At 45.8% G+C, this 18,729-nt stretch overlaps 3 protein-coding genes across 3 annotated transcripts in view; 1 reads left to right on the top strand and 2 right to left on the bottom strand.

Annotated features, from left to right (window-relative positions):
• LOC126561339 (GATOR complex protein Iml1) overlaps positions 1 to 9,465 on the bottom strand; it is a 295,116-nt gene extending 285,651 nt beyond the window's left edge. Inside the window, exon 1 of the mRNA XM_050217426.1 lies at positions 9,453 to 9,465. The gene's annotated coding sequence lies outside the window, so the exon portion shown is untranslated. The remainder of the gene's footprint in view (positions 1 to 9,452) is intronic.
• LOC126563321 (multifunctional methyltransferase subunit TRM112-like protein) overlaps positions 1 to 18,729 on the top strand; it is a 459,819-nt gene that overhangs the window by 436,287 nt on the left and 4,803 nt on the right. The window lies entirely within an intron of this gene.
• LOC126560885 (uncharacterized) lies at positions 760 to 3,048 on the bottom strand. Its single transcript, XM_050216835.1, has one exon. The coding sequence runs from the start codon at positions 3,046 to 3,048 to the stop codon at positions 760 to 762; it is 2,289 nt and encodes a 762-aa protein (XP_050072792.1).

Below are 18,729 nucleotides of genomic sequence, written 5' to 3'. Positions count from 1 at the left end.
GCCGGCGCGACCTTAGAAGTTCGTTAAGCCAAGAAGCATACAGCAAATAATCATTTCCGAACTGCTAGTCACCTGCTATTAGTAATTCAAGCATTTCCATTATTAATTCAAACAGAGCAACCGGAGATAATCTCAAGAGCTTTGAATAATTAGAGACAAAAACAGCCCACTATACATCCAACCAACACTTGGATTTTTTTTTAATGATGAGCTCACTACAAAAATATATAAATAAGTCATAATCAATTTGGGCGAATGTGACAGCGGTGCCGGTCTTCGCATGGCAGGATCGAAGGTTAAATCCCTTCCGGACCGTTCCCCCTTAGTGAGGACTGACTATGCTACTACAATGAGGTGACCTAGCAGGATCGTTAAGTCAAGAAGTTGAAGAAGAAGTCATAATAAATTATTTCCATAAAGACACTTAACGAAGCATTGGGCGAGAGCGGGAATTTTTATTTTTCCCTAAGTAAGCTGCTGTTCTTTCGCGGATTTAATTTCGGATAAGTTTTGTTTGTCGCAGCTAATAGTTACCGGTTGATTCGCTTTTGAAAATGGAGAGAGCGCAAAAAGCCTTTTCGCCCCCTATTTATTGTCTTTTGAGGAACAGTTGGTTCCCTTGCCATCACCACAACAACAATCTTTTGTGTGCCGCAATCCGCTCCTCCGACAAGTCGACTGTCGGAGGATTTACAAAAAAAGTAAAACAATGTTCCAACATCCTCCCCCACCTTGACGGATGTCAAAACCGTGATCCTATCAGCATGTGTTGTCCTCGTTGTCGGTGCGCAGCGGCAAGATGCAAATTTTCGTGATCGGACGCTTTATTATTCCCTTCGCGGTTTTCAGCGTTACCACGCGCACGATCTGATCCTCTCCGGGGTGAGTGTGTATGATGCGAGCTAGAGGCCAACGAGTAGTAGGTAAAGATTCGTCCATTAGTATCACCAACCTGCCGGTAAGTATGTTGTTGTTGTTGCTGCCCGGCCGTGTGTAACTTTTCTGCATCTCTTGTAGGTATTCGGTGGCCCAATGTTTCCAAAAACGTTGCACTAGCAGCTGCCACTTCTGAAGATCATCCAGGGTGCACGATTTCAGTTGAGTGTAGTCCGGCTCGGGAACAGCATGCATCGATGTGCCGATTAGAAAGTGTGCCGGTGTTAGTGCAGCTAGTTCGTCGGGATCATCGGATAGTGGTAACAATGGTCGGGAATTCATTGCTGCCTCTATTTGTTGAAGCACGGTACAGTAGCCTTCGTAAGACAGCCTCGTGCCGCCTAGGTGCCGGTAGAGATGTCTTTTCGCGGTTTTGACTGCTGCTTCCCATAATCCACCGAAGTTTGGAGCTTTCGGGGGAGTGAAGTGCCACGTGATGCCCTTATTCGCACAATCAGCAACAATGACGTTCCGCTGTTGCTCGTCGTCGAACATCTGAAAAAGCTCCCTGAGCTCGCGTTCGGCTCCTTCAAAATTTTTACCGTTGTCGGAATGGATGTGGGACGGTAGGCCGCGGCGTGAAGTAAAACGTCGTAGTGCGGCTAAGAATCCTGCGGTTGTGAGGTCTCCCACGAGTTCAAGATGAACAGCCTTCGTGGTGAAACAAACAAATACGCACAGGTAGCTCTTAGTAGCTGCGGCCCTTCGATGCGCAGGCTTTAAGTAGAACGGTCCGGCGTAATCCACTCCAGTGATGGAGAAAGGCCGGCTCGGTGTAATGCGTGATGATGGGAGTTGACCAATGGGTTGCTGTGCCAATGCGGGATCTTGGCGAATACAGCGAAAGCAATTCCGCACGATGCTTTTCACCAGTCGACGTCCGTCTAGTGGCCAATACTGCTCTCTCATCTGGGATAGTAGAAGTCTTCCGCCAGCATGCATAAGTTGTTCGTGGTAATGTTCAGCCATGAGACGAGTAAACTTATGCTGTTTAGGAAGCACCACGGGATGTTTCGATTGGTACGGCAACTGCGAGAGCTTTAATCGTCCTCCCACTCGTATTACGCCCGTCTCGTCGATGAAGGGGCTTAACTTGCGTATCGATGACTGCTTCCATAAGGCTTCTCCCTTTGTCAAGTGCTTGATTTCGTAAGCGAAGGCATCCTGCTGTGCTAATCTGCAAAGCACAATTTTAGCTGCTTCCAAGTGTTCTGGCGTGATGCTTAGTGGTGCTACGTTGTGGTGTAATGATGGTTGTGTGCGCGCCTTCAGTTGAGTATTACGCGTAAAACGTACGCAGTACCCAATTATACGCACCAATCTAGAATACGACGATGAAATATCGAACCATGGATGAGTCGATGTGGAAGCGATATTTGCACTCACCTGCCGGATTTCTAGATCCACTCCGTCGATGGAATCAGGCTTTGAGCTGGGCCATGACGATGAAGGAAAAGCTAGCCAATCCGGACCGGAGTGCCACTGTCGACTTTTGATGAAATTCGCTGCCGACATGCCGCGAGAGACCAAATCGGCCGGATTGCTGGAACCAGGAACGTGTCGCCATTGCCGCGGATGAGAAAAGCGCTGCACTTCAGCAACACGGTTCGCCACGAATGTTTTCCACGTATTGGGTGGAGATGCTATCCACTTCAGCGTTACAGTTGAATCGGACCAGAAGAAGGACTCGACGCTATCGATCTGCATCGCCTTCTGGACCCGGTGATGGAGATGGGCTCCCAAAACAGCTGCGTTCAGTTCGAGTCTCGGCAATGTGACGCGTTTAAGAGGTGCTACTCGGGACTTCGATGCTAGTAAGCTGATCCGTATTTCTCCTTCCTCGTTTTCACAACGCGCGTAGATACAGGCTCCGTAGGCTGCTTCGGAGGCATCGGTGAACGTGTGGAGCTCTACTTGTGAATTAGGTAAAAGAACATGACGATTAGTTTTATACGTAGCTAGAGATTGCCATTCATCACTAATCGTTGTCCATTTGTTGTAGATCTGTTCGGGAACGGGATCATCCCAGCCGGATTTTAGCAGCCATAATTCCTGCATTAGCAACTTTGCACGGACCAATACAGGTGCAATCAGCCCAAGCGGATCATACATCTTCGCGATGCCTGATAGTATGGATCGCTTCGTTGAGGATGTTGATTCAACACAAACGTTCGAATCAAAACACAGCTCATCAGATTCTGGTTGCCAGGAGATACCGAGTGTTTTCACCGTTTCATTGGGAATGAACTGCAACGATGACTGTGTGCCGACCTGATCAGCACTTCAACCGCTGAGAACACTTAGATGATTCGATGTCCACTTGCGCAATTCGAATCCACCTTTCGCAAGCAGATCCGATAGCTCCTGGCGAAGACGGACAGTATCTTCTACTGTATTGGCACCACCAATGAAATCATCTACATAAAAGTTCCGTTTCAGGGCAGCTTGTGCATGCGAATAGTGAGCACCTTCATCATCTGCGAGCTGAAGCAAGGTGCGCGTAGCTAGGAACGATGAAGGCGAAAGTCCATACGTAACGGTGTTGAGTTCGAAAATCTGCATCGGGGCTTGTGGTGAAAAACGGAAAAAGATTCGAACCAATCGACGATCATCAGGATGCAACAAGATTTGTCGATACATTTTCGCTATGTCACCCACAAGCGCAACCTTGTAAGTACGGAATCGTAAGATTATGTCCAGCAGATCGTCTTGTACGATAGGACCGGTGCATAATATCTCGTTCAATGAATAACCAGAATTCATTTTTGCAGATCCATCGAACACTACTCTCAGTTTCGTTGTTGAGCTGGATGATTTAAAAACGGGATGATGTGGTAAATAGTAGGCCTGTTCCTCTTCTCTACCAACATTTATCGGCGACATGTGACCGAGATCCAAATACTCCTTCATGAATTGATGATAGTCCGCTTTTAGTTGTGGATCGCGTTCCAGCCTCCTTTCCAGCAATTCGAAGCGTCTCAATGCTGTTGCCTTGGACTGGCCGAACTTCACGTTAAAGTCAGGCTGTCGAGGTAAACGGACGATATACCGACCCGAATCGTCGCGTTGGGTGGTTTCTTTAAAAAGTGTTTCGCATAGTTGCTCTTCAGGTGAGTAGCAATCTCTAACCTGCAACTCTTCTACATTCCAGAATCGTTCGAGCGATTCCTCTAGAGTGCTCATGCAAACGATGGATGTTGCATTCGAGTTTTCCTCAGCAGGATTCAAAGACGATGCTGAGCCGCTCACGACCCATCCGAACACACTTTCGATGAGGACGGGAAGCCCTGACGAGATTTTATGTTGTGCCCCACTTTGAAAGAATTCGTGGTAATGCCGGGCACCGAGGATGAGATCTAACGGTGCCGACTTATGGAATTGGGGGTCAGCAAGCATAAAATTCGAGGGTATTTGCCAATCATTCGCGTTCACGTCATGTGCTGGCAGATTCCCTATCAAGTTGTCTACTATCAAAAAGTCGGCGCTCAACTCATACGGGCTCGTTCGTGATGAAATGTTGCCACGCACCGATTTTGTCACCGGGATGTTCGAATTTCCCGCTCCGATAAGTGCGATGTTAATCGCATCGCATTTAAGCGCTAATCTATGAGCAAGCCGGCGGCTCATAAGATCAGGCTGAGACGCACTATCTAAAAGTGCTCGCGCAGGATGAGCGACACCGTGCGCGTCAACTATCCGAACTACGGCAGTTTGGAGAAAAACGTGATCGTACGTTTGCTTGCTCGCGTGTGCTGCTACGTAGTGTGCTTGTGTATTCGCCATGTGATCGTTAGTGCTGTGTGGTGCATTTACGGGAGCATTTCGCGCAGCTGGCGTGGTGGGTGCAGTGGGAAATGTGCCGTGTGAAACTTGTGCGTGTAGTAGTGTGTGGTGCGCTAAATGGCAGTGTCGACACTTGTATTGCGAGGAGCAATCACGCACTCGGTGATTGTCCCGCAAGCAATTTAGGCAAATTCGTGTGTCTAAAGCTGTTCGGTATCGTTGTGCAGGATCCATAGCAAGGAATCGCTGGCATCGCGTAACGGCGTGAGGCATATTGCATACAGGGCAACTGTGAGGTTCTTTATCGGCGGTCGCAAAGCTCGTAGCGCGCAGTAAATTTGGACGTCGCGTGTGTGTGATAGGCTCCGCGAGTGACGTATCTGGTTTGTTTACTAACAATGTTTCGAGTACTCGCATTCGACGTTGTAAGAAAATTACAAGATTCTCGTAGCTTGGATTTTCGTCATTGGAAGCGTGCTCTTCCCAATCACGGAGCGTGATTGTTGGCAGCTTGGTGCACAATAAATGCTCCAAAATACTGCTCCAAGCGTCAGTATCTTCACCCAAGTGGTGAAGCGTATTTTTGTGGCGCTCAAATTCGTCAACCAGCTGATGAAGGGTCAACGCACCTTCGTGCCTGATCGGCTTCATGCTAAACATGGCCTGCAGGTGACGCTTTTTTAGCAAATATTCATTGGAATATCTTGCAGTGACCATTTTCCAAGCTTGGTCATAATTTGCCGCACTGATTGTAATCGCCTCGATAACTTGCGCCGCTTCACCCTTCAGCGCTGCACGCAAGTAGTGAAATTTTTGTATGGCGGGCAAATCTACGTTGTCGTGTATAAGACACTCGAAAGTGTCCCTAAAGGTCAACCATTGCATGTAGTCACCATTGAATTCCGGGAGTGTGATGGTCGGCAATTTTATTCCCTTCAGGGAGCTGTTGCCAGCCTTTTGCTGCGCGGCCTCATTACGCGAAATTTCCTTCATTTTCGCTTTTAATTCGCCTTCCACGTAGATTAAGCGTGGCTCGAAATCCTGCCTCAACGCGTCGTTATGCTCGGATTCTTCAACAGTGGTTGATGCATCTTCCAGCTGTTGTTGAATGTTCTCCAGATCGTTTGCCAATTGCTGGACTTTATTAAGTCGTATTTCCACGGCATTGGAGTCTCGCTCGGGATCAAATTCCCGTAAAAACTGTTCGTGTCGCACCAAAGTAGTGAGCAAAATCGTCCTTCGTGAAGCCAAAATTGTTTGAGTAGGCATTTTGTTAAACGGTGCGAAAGTTGCGTACTCGAGTGTAGTGTACTAAAATGCGAGCTAAACTACCGAAATGCGCGCGCGTGGATTATGCTAAACTTATCGAAAAAATCGCGAGTATTCGGGTTGTAAATATCCTGGTCACGGCACCAATGTTCTTTCGCGGATTTAATTTCGGATAAGTTTTGTTTGTCGCAGCTAATAGTTACCGGTTGATTCGCTTTTGAAAATGGAGAGAGCGCAAAAAGCCTTTTCGCCCCCTATTTATTGTCTTTTGAGGAACAGTTGGTTCCCTTGCCATCACCACAACAACAATCTTTTGTGTGCCGCAATCCGCTCCTCCGACAAGTCGACTGTCGGAGGATTTACAAAAAAAGTAAAACAATGTTCCAACAGCTGCTTTAAATATGTATAAACGCTTCAAAATTGTAGACAGTGTCTTTCTATCAGAATACTCAGTAATCTCACTCAATCTAAAATATTGTAATGTCAAGACAAGATAATGCTGGGTGAAACGACCAAAATTCCATCCAAATTTTCCATCCCATGGTTGTACAATCTTTTGCTCTGGCTTCCTTGAACATTAAGCGAATTCGTATCCATTCAAAAATATTGATATTTCGCGTTGCCACGATGATGCAGTTGTTTCGCGACCACACACATCTGATCGTAAGAAGCAAAACAAAACCCACCACGAGCATCAATCGAGCGCCCCTCCAAAATCGAACGAAACGTGGATTGGGTGGGGGCGCTTCTATCTAAATAAACGCCGGGCAGCCAGTATCGTCGTCACACATTACTAGCGGCACAAACGAAACCCGTACGAACGCGCCATACGAACAACAATTTATACTTATTAATATGACCTCCCAGCTTCCGTTCGGTTGCTGTTTCTCGCATCGTGAGGCCAATCACATAAATCTGAGTTTGTGGCCGATTGGTTTGACGGCTGCCCCCAGTGTGCTACGGCTGGACATACGACTCTGATAAACAAGCGAAGAAATAACAAACCGTGGTGACGATATTTGCGAATTTATTTAGGCACTGGATATGAACAAACCTACCCAAGGGTGGTGGCGTGATGGTGAACTCGCTCGTGGCGCGCAAACCCCGAAAAGTGCCGGGCAAGAACGTTCGACAAGCAAATGATGATCACCTTCCAATACACGTGATCGCCACGGTAGTGTATCGTAGTAAGGTGCATCACATTACTTAGACAATTAGATCCCCCCCCGCCCATGTAAACTGCTCCCTACCATTCGCCTTTGTATATGTACAGACAAAATATCAACAAAAAAAGACACTTCATTGCACAGTACGAACCCACGTAGCGTAGCACGCGTTCTGATGCAGGCCGCAAAAACCACAAGCTCATCATCATCAACACAACCGGTAGACTAGAGTCGCTAGCAACTAGAAGATCTCGTAAAGAGAGAAGCATTTCTAGCATTTCCGGGTGAGCGGGGAAGAAGACCAGGTACTCTTGTAGTGGGGTGTGTTTACACCATTCCTACATCGCCGGTAGATTTCCGGCACCAGGTTTGTAGAACCCCAAACTCGCCGAATCACCCATTTCTCACGGTTGTCCATCACCCGCGCATGTATGTCCCATCTATTCTCCCTGTGCTCAATTATCACACCGGTTGACGTTAATTAGTTCCAACTGGTTGTGTTGGGTTGGCCTAGTTGAATCGTGTGCCATCGCCGATGCGTACTACACAACCCCGTATAACTCGGGGCGTTGTTACGTTCGAGAGTCCGCAAAACCATTAGCTTGCCGCCATATCCCGTGTTTCACCCTTCTTTTCTAATGAGACACTTGTCGGTTTGTGTGTGGATCGTCAAAGCGTAGCCGGCTTACTGACTTCGAAATACGGTTGTCAATAATTTAGCAAACAACTCGCTGCTACCTGCCCAGTGTTACACACCAACCAGCCTCCATGGACGATAGTCTGTGCTCTTTGCTGCCCGGATTAAGTAGGGTAATGAAAGGGCTAATTTTCTATCCCGACATGAAACACACACACACACACACACACTGGAAGTCAGATTTCTATCTGCGACCGTATATCCACACAACCAGGGATTAGGGACTTACGCACAACCCAACCAAATTGGTTGATAATTTCGGCAAGGAACAAACTCTTGGAACCATCATCAATTCCAACGAGAGACAATAGCGAGAGCGTGACCGTTTCAATGGGTTTGAAACAATCTCGTTTAAATGGGCTTACAAGAGGACATCGGACATAGATATCCCCTTATGGCGGGTAATGTGCGTCTATGTGGCCTCCATTAAACGCGGGAAGACCGAAGATGGTGCCTGTGTGTCATTATTCTATTACCCTAAACAGCAGCACGACGCATCGTGTACTTCACGGTACCGCGTGAAGGACCATTTCCAAGACCCATGACCCGTATATCTCTACCGAAATCCAGAACACGAAGCTTACAATCTCAGAACTCCCAACCGAAGAGTCCGACCCGTACGTTAAAGGTGAGTACGGGTTGGGACACCACGGGTCAACAGGCAGAGCAGTAGCACGCTAAAGTCAACGCTTGTTGAGCAAGAGCTTAGGCTCGAGCAGCGGATTAAGAGTGCTCTCAGCGCTTTGTAAAGCCCTAATTAAACATATGAGCTCACATGTTTATCTGCATCGTATATCTTCAGATCATCTTACCAACCACCACCGTACCCCCCCCCCCCCCCCCGCCCAACCCATCATATCGCTTCTTCTTAATCGATTCAACGCCAATCTCGTTGTCTCGTATTATTTTTCCCCCGATCCCCCGACTACAACCGACGTGAACCTTCTCCCTTGAGCACATTTAAATCGATGGCTACCCCCTTATTCATTGACGCAGTTGGTCCCGTCGCGTCGCAAGTGACCGGTAGGTAGGGTAGCGGTGTTGGCTTGTAGTATAAAGCTAAAGCATTGCAACCGCTATTAGCACACATTGCGATATGTTAGCACTGTGTCTGGGTGCCCTACCAGATATTGATTTACTCTCTACCACTCCCTCTCCCTGTCGGCCGAGATGAAACCCAGTAATTTCAGTGCACAAAGTACTTGGGAGGGTATGGGAGAGCGTTAATCGAAACCCGAGAACAACCGACCTGCAGCATAACCGACACACAAAGTGAATGATGAAGGAAAATCCCGATAATGGATTGTTTAGTGCATGTACGTGTTGTCATAATACGTCCGCATGCTTGTCCGTAGGCCTGCCCCTGGCTTCTGCATTCGGTATGCAGATGTTCGTAGTTTCCCAAACACACACACAGGCACACACCCAGAGTGCGTAATGTCCGAAAGCTGACCACATTCCACGTACCGCATCATCCACGGCAACGGCATACTACTCACCTCACTGCGTATCAAATTCTACTTACGAAAGTCTAATATAAATTAATTTCCACCAATGCAACACACACTGGACAGGATGTTGAACCAAGCAGCATTATTGGGGGGAAGCGACAGCATTGGGGGGAAGCGCCAGCAGTGACGCTTCCCCGCTGATACTCTTCTTTACCGGAGCAGCATCTGCATAGCGGACAGATGCGGCATTTTAGGGCATGGTGCCCACATTCTCACAACAACTAAATGCTAGTGCGGACGGGGCGATCCTGATTGACTTTACAGGGAAGACGAGTGTGTTCTGCCGATGGCCATACCTAATTCCCAAAGCGCCAGGAAAGGGAAAGCATGGATTTACGTTCCAGGAAGTGTTACCTAAATCAACATGTTTATGGTAACGCTCCTAGCTTAAATCTCTCTGCACTGTTGACTGCGGTATGGGGATCGGTCTCGGTACATGACTTTTCTCATTAGTGGTGCTTCTATCAAACACTTTTTATAGAGCTTCATAAAGCAAAACGTAAACACTTTTTTTACAATTTAAAATTAAAGTATTCCGTGGAAAAAAAACTAACCAACTTATTAGTGGATTTAATTTCTAACAAAATGTGGATCAAATAGTTTTAATTTCCTATCTTCTACTACTTACAACTTTGCTTTAAAACCTGACACTAGGCAACCTGTCCGGTCGGAGAAATTATAAAACCTTTTCCAGCAAGATACGTCCGAACCTCATCCTCATACAGCGAGCTATCACCACTTTCCTTTCCACTCCCAATCGATCCTTCCGTTGAAATTTTCCTTGGCAAAGTGAATTTCATTTGAAAGCATATTAATTTTCATTACATGAACACCTCTTTCTACACATGACACACTTGCCAAGCCAACGCTGTCCGGCAACTCTCCTTAGCTATGCTGGCCCAATTCTACATCGGCCATACGAAATAAGATGATATCAACTTAACACGACACAACGACCGATTGTTACGGCAAACCAAAAAGGAAGTAAAAGAACACACCCACCCCGGTCGACCGGTTACAATTTCCGATGCATCGTAATATTACGATGTGCACACTTTGGTCCGGTGCTCCTTGTCGTTCGTTGTGTTCACAATGCACACACACGCACACACCGGGTACTTGCGGGCTAGTGTAGTGGCAACTACTGCTTGACCGTGTTGCCCTTATAGCTGTAGCTTCCTTTCTACGACAAGTGTACCGAGTTCCCATTAACACACATTCTACAAGGCATGCTTTTTCTCTCCGTAAACATTGACAATGTGGTCAACCGATAAAGGATCGATGAGTGAACAAGTGCTGAGAAAGGGCTAAAGTGGGTACTGTTGGTAGCCGGCAAAAAACTTAAAGAGGCCAATACGATGTGTACGATGGTGTTGTAGTTATAACCTTCATTCGATACGGCGTGATGGCCATACGAGACTGAGCACACACACACACACACACACGCTTGGACCATCATAATCATCAACTCTTTTTAATGCACCCGTGAATCCCTCCCCCCCAAAGGAACAGGATACGTGGACGCAAGGCACATATGGTCAGCGAAGTATACTCTCGTGTGTGTGTGTGCGCTCGTTCGCCGTCCTTTCCTTCGCCTAGTGCAAATGCAATTGTGCGAATGCGGAAGTGCATCGAACCCTGGCGGTACGATATTGAAGCCGACAAGCTGGTGTGGCCCTTTAGCAGGGAAAGTTTATGTGCTTCACGTTTCACCGGAGCAATAACCAAGCGGGTGTAAAAAAAAAAATTATGGAAAAGAAGTGCATTGTAAATGGATCAAGCGTCTCAGAGGCTGTTGAGAGGGTGTCGATTGGAGAATAGGATGTCAGAATATGAACCACATTGCTGTCGATGATGGAGATCTCGGTTTGTACGTGTTGAAAACGAATCTCACAAGTGGTAGATTACTTCCTCATATTTCTTCCTGCAGCTAGCGCGTTGAAAATCAAACCATCTTCGACACTACATGATGTCGGATCAAATTGGAAGAATTTGTTGTCTATCAAATTTGCTGTCAGGGATTTAGCTTTTAAGTTATAACTTAAGGCATTGTAAGCCTTATTTCTGGAATATTATGCATTATAAACCAAGGAACAAATATACTATGCTAAGTCTAGTATTTTATATGTCAAATCTGACTGTTGTTAATGTCTTTAATAAATTATTAACACTTTCAATAAATACAGTGCCTTCTGTCACAGATGCTGGCGGATAATCAATGCGTTATATACAGTTTTATATGCAATGAACCACCGAGGGCGGAACGATAGTGTGAGCGCCGGTCTTTATACGGCTTCGGTTAAAATCTCATCTGGACCATCCCCCCGTAGTGAGGACTGATTACCAACTACGTAGTATCGGTAGTCTATTTCGATGGCCTGCATGACCTTAGAGCGATCGTTAAGCCAAGAAGAAGAACTTTGCAACGCGAATAAGGTTTTATTAAATTTAGCTGGATAATCAGGATGCACGGAAACCTGCGTTAGTCGTTTATGAGATTATCGCAACCATGTAACATTGAAGTCCATGTCAATTATTTTCTTCTTGGCTTAAGGAGGTCACGCCGGTCATCTAATGGCTTACTAGACGTGCTGATACTTGTTGGATAATCAGTCTTCACTGCGAGGGAATTGTCCTTGTGGAATTGCAGCACGGGTCCTATGGTGTGAGGATTTTTGCCGATCTCAACTCATAACCTGGCCCCCCTTGGAAGTCCTTGTGAATCTGTAGTATTAAATTTGGTGAGATTACACATCAAAATATTACAGAACTTCTTCTTTTCCTTGGTCTGCTCTGGGTTGAGCACGTCGCGGAGACATGGCCAGATCACCAATCAGTCCTCCATCGACGACTGCATCCGATCTCCGAAAGGTTTGACTCCACTTGATCTAGCCAACGAGCTCGATGTGATCCTCCCTCTACGCCTCGTGCCGAACGGGTTGCAGACGAGCACCTTCTTGGTGGGGCATCAGTCTGGCATAGTACGTGGCACCCGCCGCTCGAAAATGGCGAGTGCATTGGCGTCCGCCGTCAGCAAAGTCCAGGACTCGTACCCGTAGAGGACTACCGGACGTATGCGGTAAATCGTGCATTTCGTGTGTTGTTGGAGTCTTCTGGATCGCAGGAGTTTGTGGAGTCCGTAGTAGGCACGATTCCCCTGAACAATGCGCCTTCGGATTTCGCTGCTTACATTGTTGTCCGAAATTACAATCGCACCAAGTTACCAGAACTCCTCTATCTTATCGAGATCGTCGCCGTCAACTGATATTCTGCTTCCGGGTCTGGCTCTATCACGGTCCTCCGGCAAACAGGTATTTGGTCTTCGTCCCATTGATCCTCAACCCAATTCTATTGGCCTCGCGATTCAGTCAGGTGTAGGCATCGCACACCGCCGCAGTTGCCCGTCCGATGAATTATAACAATACAACTTCAAATGTCCTTGACCTACCATTTTAAGCTCTTTCAATTGTACCTGTAGCTGAGGCGGAGTGAAATAAAGCCCGAATTGCACCTGATAACCGGTACTGTATTGCTAGACATCAGAGCGACAAGACAAGTCCAGGATTGTGACATTTTGTATGTCATAAGTTGCGTCTATCATGGGAGAAAACTAAAATCAGTATACCTATCTGAGTTGCCTGCCTCATTTAATTTTTGCCTGTAATTTATTATACCTAGCAAAACCTTATAAAAATTGCTGATTGACACATCCTCAAACATATATATGTATATATTTTTACTGCGATAATTTTACAACTTTAAAACCTTACATCCCGTACTACTGTAGCAATACGGCACGGCCGTTTTTACGGGAAAAAAAATCCCTTTCTACCATCATCAAATTGATTTCCAAAAAAATAAAAAAATAAAAAATATCGCAACAATACCATGCCCTTGCAAACAAAACGTAATCACGTACAATGGTTTCTGGCAGCCAATTTCGCCATACCCCTACTATCAGCGCCCGGGGTGATGCTGGTGCTGATAAATTTAGCGCGACTGTACTTCGCGCCACGATACTTATCAACGGTACTACTATGTTAACGAGATTTCCCATAAAGACCCACAACATTCGCCAACATTAGCCGGTAGGTTGTAACAACAATCGCACCACACATTTCGGTGTCACTGGAGTAAATCCGTTTCGCTGTGTTCACTACGGCCAGTGTGTGCGCACGCGATAGCTCAAGATACAGCCGTATATGCAGTAAGCCGGCACCTCTTGTGTCGTTAGCTGCGGCGCCGCCACCCAGCGGCCGCGAGGTAAATCGCCAAAAAGTTCGACACACGATAGCGCACAAGTGCAGAAAGGTCTTCTTACGCTGAAAAACATTTGAAAGGCTGTGGCTCAAACTCGCCAACAATAGGCATCTCCGTTGCGAGATAAACGAGAAAAAAAGTCCACCGAAGACACCCTCACCCAAGACTAGATTGAAAGACATTTTGGATAGAAAGGAACGCGACCTTTTTTTCACGACTCGACACGCGCACTTTTCTTTTATTACAAATCGAATATGGCTAAATTTATATGTGTGTGCATAACATTCATCGAGAGCCATTAATGGGGTACGGACGGGAAGGTTGAAACCCAGCACCAACCCAAAACGGATAACGCTTTTATCCGTATCGATCAACAGCAAATAAAAGGGCGCGCACCGCTTTACATCTGTCTGCTAAAGCTATCGACCGTCTTTTGTAAAACCTTTGGCACAAAAGTAAACGCTACCAGCGAGAGATTATAGCTCACACATGCCACAAGAGTTTGCAAAAGCAATCTCGTCGAAGGGAAACAACGCGCATCGACCGAACTACAACTAAAAACCAAACAGATAGACAGAAGACATGCAAACAGCCGTAGATGCTGCAGGGTAGGAAAATACAGTGCAAATGACACATCCTCACACGGCCATGATATGGTAGCAATAGATGTTGTCGGCTTTTCTACAAACTCGATGACATTAACTGCTGCTGCTTGCTTGCCACCAACAGGCATGCAAACAATTTTACCAGCCAAATATTGCTTGCCGCTCGTGACGGGGTGAAGTTTTTTTTCGGGCAACAAATTCCAGTTGGCATTGCGGGGAAAATGTGCAATTTAGATTTGGCGAACCTTTCCCCTCGTTCCGTGAGCTAAATGCGCCCGAGACGCATGGAGCCGGATCGTCTTGGTGTGAGGAGGGTTCCCTCACTTCAAATACACCATACTCAGGCAACATGAAACGGATAAGAAATTTGACCCTTGCCGAGCCGGAAGTAGGAGGTCACAAAAACGGTGCACAAGATGCTTTGAACGACAGCAATAATGTTCCGGTACCCCGATAACGGGCTGACCAAGAACACAATATATAGCGAAACGAACCACTGGCTGCTGCTGGGGCAAATTTCCACCGAGTAATCCTTTCCTTTTTGCTTTTACGTCATACTGTCCGCTTCTTCGCGTACTTATCCAGATGTTTGTGACCCTTGACAAGGGGAGGTGGTAAGAATGACACCCACTCTGTAGTGACTAGGCTGCGAGCGTGTGTGTAAAGGGAGCCAGGAAATCTACAATAACCACACTAAATGACCGTTGTCAGGCTGCGGAGTAAAAGACACCAACTGGACATTCGAGCAGATTCTTTCCTTACTTCCGTTTCAGTCCACGAGGAGCATATGGAGCATTCGATAGGGTGTTTGGTTTTTCTACGTCTGGTAACCGGTTTTTTTTTTTTTTACTGATTCCCGGTTATCTAACGTCGCAAAGAAACGGGTCAGAGTAACAGCGGGTTAAGCAGTAAAAAAGTGCTACGAAAAATATTGGTTGAAGTAAAGGGCAATTTGAGGACTTTTATTTGTGAAGTAAAAAGGAAAAAAAACAGTAAGCGTTTGAACAAATTCGGAACAAAGATTTCATGATTAAGGAAAAGAAAAACTGATTGAAGATATCAAAAACTTCCTACAAATAAATAAAATAAAGTAATTTAAATCGATAAAAATACACTCCAAACTCAACTTCACTTCAAGAGAAGAAGAAAAGCATGCTGAAACGTACAGAAGGAAAGAAAAACAAAATATCTCACTATTTTTAATAGACTCCATCTACTCTAAGATATATGAATAAAAGTTAATGCAACAACAAAATCCTAACCGCAAGTACTTCTAAAGTCACACACAGACACATCCCTATTAAACGGCTTCTCCCCGTCCACCCCCACAATCCACCACAGATGGTGATAAGCACCTTCACTGCACTAAACACTGAATGAACTGCGAACTAATTTCGATCCAGTTATCTCGATACGAATAGTAGTAGCTCCCTATCCTGCTCCCGGAGGGTTAGAGTGAGGTTAAAGTTTACCAGCCTTCTTCCCTCCCCATAGCCTAGAGATTCGTGCACCATAACACCAATTAACAACTATTCCTGCTGGCTCCTTAACCGCACCACTTTCTCCTCACAACACCTGGACCTAAAGAAGACGAAAAGCAAAACCGATACAGTGAGCCAACCATAGCATAGTATGCACGTGAACTCTTCTTTTTGTGCAAATACCCACAAGAAACCTAAATACCCCAAAAGCTCTATTAGCAGCGCGTTCCTTTCCCTAGACCGAGCGCTATTCAGTGGTCAAGAGAATTGGTCCCTTCGCATAGCTCAGCGAAGGCGGCAAGCAACACATGTATGCACAAAACCGGAAGGTTTACCCGCTTTAGCATCTTTATTTATTATTTATTGCTTTAATTAGTTCCAAATCATCGGGAACACGACACGGGATGAAGTGGAAATGTGGATACCGAGTGTGGGGTACGTATTGAACGGTCCCTTGGCGTAGCACGGAAACTTTAGTGTATTTAGTGCAGCTGGGCAAATTGAGCTATCAATAGGTTAGTTGCGATGGTCAAGGAGAGAGACATGATTCCAACTGGAGCTGATGGACTCACGTAGATGTTAAAATGTTTTATTTATTGGTCTAAAATGAGATATTTGAACCGGAATAGCGAAACAAAACGTACGATGCTATCGGCATGTATGAATAAATATACTTTATACAATTCTATTCTATTGTACAATATCATCTATGCACAAGATTCCTCAAGATTCACCTTTTCACCTTCACCAAGATTCACATTCACCATTGCAGTATAATAAATGTACAGCTCAAATCAGTTGCCCACCACCCTAGTTCAAACCATCCAGAAAAAGGTACAACAAATTTACAAACGATTATATTTCTTCGGGAATAAATATTTCATTCCTCCCTATTGTCGATAGCATAATACAGGCAAAAGTGCACGATTGCATTCAAGCAATTCAAGCGCTGCATTTGCAATGCATTCCAACCGAACGGCATCCAATACTTGACAGTTGTAAGCTGCGAGAGGACCGTGGGCGCGAAAAGTCATCGTAAAACTTTCCAACCCTCTCGCTCACAAGCGCACACCGATGCACAAATAGTCAACCACCAACCAACCCATTGAACCCGTTGTCGATTGTACGACCAAAGTTCCCGGTAACCACGACCGTAAAGTACTTTACACTTCAAAAGAGAATGCTTAACGACATGAAACCGGGTGACGACAGGATTACAACAAATCCTGTACGCTGCTTGAACCGAGCAGGGGATGCGCAAGACGGTCGGGGAAGGATTTGCAAAAAGGTAGAGAGGAGGGTGTGGTCTTGAGACCTTGCATTACGTGTTGGTGCCCACATTTCATCACGCCCTTCTCACTTTACCCTTCTATTCGTCTCTCTGTGAGAACGACAAGCGTTCGCGGTGAAAGTGTGTCAAAAAGATGTACCTTTTTCTAGTGGTCTTATATATTTCGTTCTACTACTTTTCATCCACTTCGGTCTCATGCATTATTAAAGTTTTCTCCCATAGCTATCGATTCAGCGTCGTCACCTTGTTGCATACTTTCCGTGCAGACTCGTGCAGAAGAGAAAACCTGCAATTTATTCAATGGACTTTTCCGCCTGTACGCGATACTACCTGCACTCTACACGCTTTGGTGGTGTTTTATTTTCTATTCCAATATTTTATCCTATTCCTAAACCTTTTCCACCACTTATCGTCACGTTCGGTTCGCTCCAAAAAAAAGCTCCGCCAGTAAAGGTGTAGAAAAAGTGTATTCTCTCTTTTGGGAAGGAAAATTTAACAGCAACTGCATCACACCGAAACGTTGAAAAGCGAAGACACTCAAGCCCCGAAATGACCTTTGCAGTGGATGGCCGCTACCTTGGGCCAAGAGGACACAGAGGATGTAGTAGCATACTCGAGTTTTTTCAGTGCGACTGCAACCCCGTAAGGGTCGTATCGTTGTAACAATGTTGGTGGTGATGATTATTTTTATCGAAAGAGAAGACGACGGAAAGCTCAGGCTATAGCATCATCAAGTCCAGTGGTAGCGCTATCTTGTCCCTTTATGCATCCCAGTGATGATGAATTTTGAATCTTACCTGACAAAAAAAGAACAGAAAAAGAAAAACAAGCATTAGATAAAACAAATCTCAAATTTACAACAGTTTGTAGAAAATTGAAGGCCACAAGACAGGGGGCATGGGAAAAATATTTTTGATACATTTAAATAGAAGAAAAGACTCCAAACCACCGAAACAACATTCCGCAGCCCAAAAAACCTGACAAGTAAAAGCAACTGAAAAAAAGGACTTTTTCAACCGGGACCCGGGATGATAAGGATGATGACGACGATGGACGGGATGAGCAGGATACATTCGCCTCCGCCTAAATAATGAGACCACAGTCTCCTGAAGAATGGTCTCCTCGAGGGGTAACGAATCAAATTCCACACTTTGCCGAACGGGGGAAAACCCAAAGCCGGCACCAAAGCACACTGACACGGCATATGCAAATATGCAGGACAGGATTCGAGTTCCGGCTCGTCTAGAGAGCGACAAGCAAACCCAACGCCCGCTTCCACTTACAACCGACAGGCAGGGATAAGAATCCCTCGGTGGCATAAAAGTCCAAAAACTCGAGCGCATTCCCTCGTTTTAAGTCTCGGGTGCCGTATCTTTCTGCAGGAGAGTATTTTTCTTTTACGACCAGGGAACAGTTGCTTGATTTTTCTGCCCGCTACTCCTCCGCATTACGGGAACTTAACTTTACGGGTAAGATTTCTTGGTTATTTTTTCTTCTGCTCGCAAAGGATGATGCCTGGATACAACATTCCATAGTCCAATGATTGTGGGACCAGGTATGAGATGTTGATACAGATACTTCGCTATCTTTCCCATTTTTTTTTTTTTTTGCCCTGCGCTGCACTATTATCCCGGGAGAAATTTATCTCGTTTCGTAAAATATGCCTGTGCAAGCTAGCTGGTTCAGCGCAGAGATCCGATCCTGGGAGCTCTCTCTCTCCATACCTCATT

The sequence above is a fragment of the Anopheles maculipalpis genome, chromosome 3RL, assembly GCF_943734695.1.
Source record: "Anopheles maculipalpis chromosome 3RL, idAnoMacuDA_375_x, whole genome shotgun sequence".
NCBI classification, from domain to species: domain Eukaryota; kingdom Metazoa; phylum Arthropoda; class Insecta; order Diptera; family Culicidae; genus Anopheles; species Anopheles maculipalpis.
This window is presented reverse-complemented; position numbering and strand designations above follow the sequence as displayed.

Excerpts from the sequence above, each read along its gene's own strand:
- LOC126560885 (XM_050216835.1), bottom strand. The coding sequence starts at position 3,048 with ATGTATGATCCGCTTGGGCTGATTGCACCTGTATTGGTCCGTGCAAAG.